The sequence below is a fragment of the Gekko japonicus genome, unplaced genomic scaffold (assembly GCF_001447785.1).
Source record: "Gekko japonicus isolate JY-2015 unplaced genomic scaffold, Gekko_japonicus_V1.1 scaffold1915, whole genome shotgun sequence".
Lineage (NCBI taxonomy): Eukaryota > Metazoa > Chordata > Lepidosauria > Squamata > Gekkonidae > Gekko > Gekko japonicus.
The window spans coordinates 73,191-81,539 of record NW_015167109.1 but is presented as its reverse complement, the minus strand read 5'-3'; the positions used below and the strand labels follow the sequence as shown (position 1 = coordinate 81,539).

Sequence of the window (8,349 nt, the reverse complement as noted above, 5' to 3'; positions counted from 1 at the left end):
GGGGGGGGGAATCACCGTCTGCTAGACCTTCTGGTCCTCGTGAAGGCAGAGGCAGTCCCAAAGCAACACTGAGCCTTACATCTCTTCCCCATGGATGCCTTTCCTTACTGGGGAACTCCCTTAGACCGAGGGTTCCCCGGAAAGCCAGCTGCCACCGCTCGGGACCTCTTGAGAACATCTAGACTGACCCGCTGAGAAGGCAGTCTTCCAGCGCAGCACTGGGGCAAGGAGAAAATAACTTATGACGAAGCTGGTAGCGCCCGTGCAGTCTAGCACATGAGGAAGAGATCTGGGGTCTCACCGCCTTGGCCCCTCTTATCTGTGGGACCGCCTAGCTCTCCCTATGCTCCGCCACGGCAACGTCTGCAGGTACCAGCCTGAAAATGGGCAAAACCGACAACAGCCCGTACATGTACTCCCTCCATTGTGGCTCCCGCCTTGTGGAGCAGCCTGCCCGAGAGGAGGAGGAGGAGGAGACTGGATTTACACCCCACCCTTCACTACCCGAAGGAGCGGTTTACAATCCCCTTTCCCTTCCCCTCCCCACCCTGTGAGGGAGGTGGGGCTGAGAGAGCTCTCTCTCGAGGACTGCTCTTGAGAGAACAGCTCTGAGAGGACTTGTGACTGACCCAAGGTCACACCAGCAGCTGCATGTGGAGGAGTGGGGGAATCAAGCCCGGTTCTCCCAGATCAGAGCCCGTGCTCCTAACCACTACACCAAACTGGCTCTCAAGGTAAGCTCTCTCCTTCCTAGCTTTCCGCAAACTATGCAAAACCAAACTATTCGAGGGCTTTTCTGCGCAGGTCACGGGGTTGCGCCATACAAAACAGTTGTCCAAGACTGCTTGGATCTCTACTGCTGTGTATTTATTTGGACTTTTAGGCTGCCCTTCCCTGCGAGCGGGGAGGCTTACAACAGAATGAGATAAGAAATCTGTGTTAAGTGAAAGCTGGTAATAAAATACAGTATGGAATCAATTTTTTTTTAAAAAACAGGCTCTTCCAAGGTGGCGAGGAATTTCGACGGAAAATTGCAGCTTCCTGTAGCCTCCCAAGGGGGGGGGGGCAATGCTGGAGAGCCAGTTTGTTGTAGTGGTTAAGTGCGCGGACTCTAATCTGGGAGAACCGGGTTTGATTCCCCACTCCTCCACTTGCACCTGCTGATGTGACCTTGGGTCAGTCACAAGCTTTGGCACAGCTGTCCTTGAAAAAGAGCAGTTTGTGTCAGAGTTCTCTCAGCCCCACCCATCTCACAGGGTGTCTGTTGTGGGGAGGGGAAGGGGAAAGGAGTTTGTAAGCCGCTCCGAGACTCCGAGTGAAGGGCGGGGTATAAATCCAATCTCTTCTTCTTCTTCTTCTTCTTCCCTCTAAGTTGTGGAGTCTTGTGAGCAAAAATTCTACTTAGTGAGCTACTGGCATTAAAGTTGTGAGCGAGAGATTTGGCTACTGCATAAATCAGTTTGCTCTGGAGCCCTCCTTCCTGAGCTAAGACAAAAAAATGTGTGAGCCGGAGACTAAAAAACTGTGAGCTAGCTCACACTAACTCAGCTTAGAGGGAACACTGGGGGGTCAGGTGGGAGAGGAGCCTGAGAGCGCCAGACTGCTTATGGTGCCCGTCGCTGTCTTCAACCAAATGACCGGCGGGACATCTCTGCCTTACAAGCCCTGCAGAAAGGTAATAAATCCCGCAGGGCATGGGCATTCTCCAGCAGAGAGTTACACCCGGTGGGGGGGTCCAGGGCCGAAAAAGCCCTGGCCCCTGGTTGAGGACAGCCGGCTCCCTCTCAAGCCGGGGACCACCAAGAGATTTTTGCGGAATGTGTCGTGTGGATACTTCTGCTGCGCTTCAGTTCCTTCTGGCGGCTCCAGAACTCTAAAATCCCAATTCAATGGTTACTGAATACCCCATTTCGTCGACTGAACCAACTCACTCTTGGTACTCCGCTTTGTGTCTCTGTAAGGCAGGTGGACTAAAAATGACGCAAATAAAAAGGTTTGAAAAATCGTAAAGACACACACCCCCACCGCCGCCTAAGCAGCATCAAACCCCCTCTCGCCTCACCATGATGTTAGGCAGGGTGGCGTAGCGCGGCTCGTTGAGGCGGAGGTCGGCGGTCACGACGGCTGGCAGCTTGAGGCGCACCGTCTCCAGGCCCCCGTCGACCTCCCGTTCCACCTTGAGCCAGTCCCCGTCTACGGTCACTTCGGAGGCGAACGTCCCCTGCAGGAGGGAGAGATGGGCTGCTGGATTAACGGCAGGGCAGGTAACGCTCAATGCGCTGTGAATTAAATATGGAATTGCCCTAGCTGCACACATTTCCGAATTCGGATCAGCTTTGAGAACACAACAGAGGAGGACGAGAGCAGCCCCCCCTCCCCACCTCGCCTGAGCCCGCGGGCTCCTCTGGAACGCTGAGACAAAATGCCACGGAGTGAGGTCATGCGGAACTCGAATGGCAACCCTTCAACATTTCAGGCAAGGAGCTCTGTTTAACAGGAGGCCTTTTCAAACGAACATGCTGTTTTCAAATGTTCTCTCGCGAACACACGGCTCACTTTCAGCCTCGCTGCGAATATTCCTGTGCTGGGGTGGCGGCGGCTGCCGAAACGACTGTTTCAAAAGCACGCACAGCAGATGAGATCTCCAATGACCCATCGGAAACCCTGCCAGGCAAGAGCCCCATCTGGCTTTGCCCACTTTCTAAAAACATGGGGCGGACACTGAGAAAGGTGTCAGAGGATGCCCTCGTGAGCACCAGTCTGGTGTCGTGGTTAGGAGCGTGGACTCGAACCTGGGAGAACTGGGTCTGATTCCCCACTGCTTCACATGCAGCCAGCTGGTGTGACCTTGGGTCAGTCACAAGTTCTCTCAGAGCTGTTCTCTCACGAGCAGTCCTCGAAAGAGCTCTCTCAGCCCCACCTACCTCACAGGGTGCCTGTGGTGGGGAGGGGAAGGGAAAGGAGATGGTAAGCTGGTCAGAGACTCCAAGTGAAGGGTGGGGTATAAATCCAAATCGTCCTCTTCTTCATGTTGGGAACCCTTGCTTAAAAGGCTATTTAATAAACCATGGTGGTGTATGCATGTGCGGATATATTTTTATGTACTAAAATGATTTAGGACCTGAAAGACCTGCGTCAGTAAAAACATCGCCAGCACCAAGCAAGAACCGCCGTGGAAAAAAGCTAAGAAGAAGACCTTGCCGAAAATAGGGGGTGCCTGGGTAAGGAATTCACCTCCCCTGTCTATGTGCCTCTAGGATAGAAAAACTGTACAAACTATGTAAACCGCCCTGAGTCTACGGAAAGGGGCGGTATAGAAATCCAATTTGTAATGTAATGTAATGTAATTTATTTGGTGGGTATACTCAGATTCCTACTTGTATCCATTTAGTGAGGCTTGCTCCCAGGAAACAGCTGTCAATAGGTCTCTTTTCTGACTGCAACACAGCTGGGGTATTTCTGGAGCTACTACCGAGCCCCACTGCGCAGACGAAACAGATGTCCGGCACGGGCAGTACAACTGTGATAAAGTGGCAGGCGTTGTGATGGTCCAGGGGTACCAAAGGGCTGAGGCTACGACCTGCTGGCACTCCAACAGTTTCAAAGAGGCCTATGGCCCCCATTAATGGCTGAAAGCCCCTGGCATCCACTGCAGAGAGGCTGGGGCGGGGGCAGACGCACAGTGCCAAGACCCGGGCAGAGTGCCATCGGAAGGTCCGCGGGCTGCCCCGTCGACGTGATCTTGGAACCGTTTCCCGAGCAGAGGGGTACGAGGCTCCCTCCCTCTCTCCGGAAACTGGGCCACTGCGCGGTAATAAGATTTCGAACGGTCATTTGCCTCCCAGCCGCCCCGGTGTCTCATCTGCACGTTAATTAGGCCGTCGCTAACTGGAACAAAACAGATTGCCGGCGATTGGTTCCGCCCCGAGCGTTCCCGCAACAGCCAGACCAGAGGACTTCTTCCTCTCGATTGAAAAATGAAAAAGAGGAAAGAAAAAAGGAAGATTTCCTTACCGGGGGGTGGGTGGGTGGTGGATCAATCCACTCTCGTTCGGGCGAAAAGAACTATTCCAGGCTGACCACCCCCTTGAACGAGACTTTGGCAATACTCCCTCTAAGCTGTGGAGTCTTGTGAGCAAAACTTCTGCTTTGTGAGCTACTGGCATTAAAGTTGTGAGCGAGCAATTTGGCTGCTGCGTGAATTAGTTTGCTCTGGAGCCATCCCTTCCTGAGCTATGACAAAGATGTGTGAGCCGGAGGCTAACATTCTGTGAGCTAGCTCACACTAACTCAGCTTACAGGGAACACTTAAGTGGGTTTTGGGTCGCAGTTTGGGCACTTGGTCTCTAAAAGGTTTGCCACCACTGGCCTAGAGCCTCCCTGACAAGTGTTCGTCCAGCTGCTGCTTGAAGACTGCCAGGGAGGGGGAGCTCACCACCTCCCGAGGCAGCTGATTCCATACTTATGAAGGAAGGAAAAAAATACTCAGTGGAGGGGCCATGGCTGAATGGCAAAGCATCTGCTTGGCATGCAGAAGGTCCCAGATTCAATCCCCGGCATCTCTCGTTTAAAGGGCCAAGTAGCAGGTAATGTGACAGACTTGAAACTCAGGCGACCTGTGCCAAGCAGGGTAGACAAGACAGACCTTGCCCCACCAAGGTTCTCATTCAGTCAGACATGTACCTACCTACGGTGGGGCTTTGGGAGGCTCCGCCCCCTTTCTTAAAGGCACAGCCCCACAAGAATTTCTCCTCTAAATGCTTTTTTTCGCTTTTGAACGTTTTTTAAAGGTGCGTGCTTCTTTAAGCAAAGCAGGGTGTTGTAGTTGACTAATTCCCATACTGAGCAAGGGGGTTGGAGGAGGCGACCTCTAGGATCTCTTCTAACTCTGTGTCAGGAAACTGGTCTCCTTTAAGAGAGTTTTCCTGCCTAAGTGTTGGCTTTCTTGACTATAGAAGTCATCACCCGCCCACCTGCCGGTTCCTTATCAGAATGGTTGCTTAGGCTGACAGAACTGATTAGGCTGGCAGAAGTGATTAACTTGCACCAGCTGAGAACTGTCATCTAACCGTGGTGGACAGCTTGCAGTTTAGAGAACTATCCTGCTAACAGCTTCCTATCGGCTAAACGGCTTTTCTTTCTGCCGAAACAAAAATTCCCCCCACAAGCCACAAAATCCTGGCTACAGGGCCTGCCCTCGGGTTCATACAGGAACCAAATCTCTCCACCTTCCTCAATGGGCATGACGGCCTGCAGAGGGGAGGGAGCCAGCGGCCAATCAGCTCCGCCGACTTGGCGCCCACCTTCGCCTCACCTCTTGCACGGGCACTCACGTCATACCTGAGGCCAGTCCAGAAACGCAGCTGTCATTTGCCCCGTCTGGTTACAGTCGTCGTCGATGGCCTGGGAAACAAGCAAAGGGTTAGGGCCTGTGTGTCCGTAGGTGGGTGGGGGAATCACGCAGAGGACAAGCACAGCTTGTGAGTCGCTCTCCTGGACCCCAGGGCAGCAGGCCACTCCCAGGCGAGGTGCAGATTCACCACCTGGAGCCTAAACCCCCCTGTGGGCGTTTCTCAGGAATCTCCCAGGATTAAGCCTGAGTTTTCCTCAACAAGCCCGACGAGCCAGCAGGGGCCGCTGTGGAAGCCAGCTAACTGAAGTCCCCCCTCCAAGAAAGAACTGCGCGAAGAGGCATGTGACCGCCCGGAAAAAGACGGAAGGAGAAGCAAGAACATCTGCGGGGGGGGGGGAAGCATTTGGAGGGTATCTGGTAGGGTTCTCATCCCCCTGAATTTGTGGCCATAGTTAGGATTCTAGAAAGTGTGTGCACACACGATACTCTGTAAGCCGCCCAGAGCCCTTTGGGGGTGGGCGGGGTAAAAATCCCATGTAGTAGTAGTAGTAGTAGTAGTAGTAATAATAATAATAATAACAACAGGACGTTTCTCAGGAATCTCCCAGGATTAAGCCTGAGTCTTCCTCAACTTCCCGCACAGCCGAGAGAGTCAAGCTACTGGCTGGAACAGGGCTGTTAGACAGGGTGAGTCAGCCATGGAGCAGGACTCGGTGTCACTCTCAGGAAGCCGGCCTAGGAGCGGGGACACGGATGGCCACTAGGGGGCGTGCGGTCAACTTGCTCCTGCGATGGGGACAAGAGACTTCCGTGTCCCTCGGAACAAACGAGCAGCAGAGCGAGTCGAGAGGGGGCCGTGGCTCAGTGCAAGAGGCTCTGCTTGGCGTGCAGGAGGTCCCAGGTTCAGTCCCTGGCGTCTCCAATTAAAAGGACCAGGCAGTAGGTGATGGGAAAGACCTCTGCCTGATACCCTGGAGAGCCGCTGCCGGTCTGAGTAGGCAATACTGGTCAGTATACGGCCGTTTCATGGGTGTTCGTGTGAGAGTGGCGACCCCTCTTGCCAAATGGCAGCTGTTTCAGGCCCAGAACCTGTCAGATACGGGGAAACTCATGAACCGCGCATAAAGCAGTGGAAGCAGCAAGACAGTCCTTCCAGTCCCCTGCTCCTTTAGAAGAAGACGAGATTGGATTTATACCCCGCCCTTCACTACCCAAAGGAGACTCAGAGCGGAAGAGCCAGTTTGGTGTAGTGGTTAAGTGCGCGGACTCTAATCTGGGAGAACCGGGTTCGATTCCCCACTCCTCCACTTGCACCTGCTGGATGACCTTGGGGGCAAGCCATAGTTCTGTCAGAGCTGTTCCTGAAAGAGCAGTTTGTGTCAGAGCTCTCTCAGCCCCACCTACCTCACAGGATGCCTGTTGTGGGGAGGGGAAGGGAAAGGAGTTTGTAAGCCGCTCTGAGACTCTGAGGGAAGGGCGGGGTAGAAATCCAATCTCTTCTCCTTCTTCTTCTTCCACTCTCCCTTCCCTACAACAGACACCCTGTGAGGTAGGTAGGGCTGAGAGAGCTTTTGAGAGAACTGCTCCTGAGAGAACAGCCCTGAGAGAACTTGTGACTGACCCAAGGTCACACCAGCAGCTGCATGTGGCGGCGTGGGGAATCAAACTCGATTCTCTCAGATAAGAGTCCGCACTCCCAACCTCTACACCAAACTGGCTCTCCCTCCCTTTAGGTCCCCTTGGGCAGGCTGAGTTCATCATGCAGGGCGGCCCACAAAAACCCTTCTGGGATCTCACCAGCCTCTGCCCAGGCACTGAGTTGGCAATCAGCTCCCTGCAAGGAGACCTCCGATCCCGTCAGCCCTGGGCCTGTCCACTAGGCCTCTCCTCTGCCCAAATCTCCCTCCCCTATTGGCAATTCCACTGGATAACGAAGCCGATGAGAGGAGGTACCATCTGGGGATTTATTAACTCTCTTAGCCCGAACGTGGACGACGCACCCACAGAGGATACTGTTTGCCAGTTAGATCCCCCCTGCTCTTCTCAAGAGGGGGCACGTGCTGAAAACCTAACCTTTACTCGCGGACTCTAATCGGTGAGAACCGGGTTTGATTCCCCCACTCCTCCACATGCAGCTGCTGGTGTGACCTTGGGTCAGTCACAAGTTCTCTCAGGGCGGTTCTCACGAGCAGTCCTTGAAAGAGCCCTCTCAGCCCCGCCTACCTCACAGGGTGTCTGTTGTGGGGAGGGGAAGGGAAAGGAGATTGTAAGCCGCTCTGAGACTCCTTTGGGAAGTGAAGGGCCGGATATAAATCCAATCCCCCCCTCCCCCTCCTTCTCCTTCTCCCTTCGGTTCTGGCTGGCAACCACGGGGGCTAGAAACCTGACACTGAAGCGGAGCCCAGCGACTCACAGGGCTCCACTTTCGTGCTGCCTGGCGGTCCTCCGAGCCCCTCCTACCTGGTCTGTCTCACCTGCTTGCCGAGCAGCAGAAGGTCGACGCCCTCCTTCTTGGCCAGCGCAGCGAGGATCTTCGAAACGTGGAAGGGGCTGAGGTGCTCGTAATCGCCGGCGGGGACCTCCACGTGCATCCCCCGGTCGGCCCCCATCGCCAGGGCTGTGCGGATTGTCTCCTGGGGGTGGGGAGCGCAAGAGTTGAAGCGTCAAATCCTGGACCTGGCCGATCTGGGTGCCCCATGGTGAGGCCAGGTACCAGCCCCTTTCTCCCTCGGCAGTGGCTGAAGACCCTCCCCATGCGGGGAAACACCACCCCCCCTCGGTTGTTGCCAGAGGTCATTTTGGGCGGGATCGCAGGGGATCGCAGTTTCCCCGGGTGAGGTACGGGGGGCGGGACACATGACGAAGCCCCGCCCCCTGCTTCCGGCCGCCCCGCTTCCGGCCCTCATTCAGCCAGGAGGAGGCAGGAGAAGAGGGAGGGTAAGTTGCTTCCTCCCTGCCTCTCCCCACCCCTGCCTGCCTGGGGCCAGGGAGGGCCT

General features: G+C 54.9%; 1 protein-coding gene across 1 annotated transcript in view; it reads right to left on the bottom strand.

Annotated features, from left to right (window-relative positions):
- ETFB (electron transfer flavoprotein beta subunit) overlaps positions 1–8,349 on the bottom strand; it is a 25,420-nt gene that overhangs the window by 3,052 nt on the left and 14,019 nt on the right. The window contains exons 3-5 of the mRNA XM_015412947.1: positions 7,828–7,986; positions 5,341–5,403; positions 2,063–2,221 (exon numbers count right to left, since the gene is read on the bottom strand). Coding sequence (XP_015268433.1) covers positions 2,063–2,221; positions 5,341–5,403; positions 7,828–7,986 — 381 coding nt within the window. The remainder of the gene's footprint in view (positions 1–2,062; positions 2,222–5,340; positions 5,404–7,827; positions 7,987–8,349) is intronic.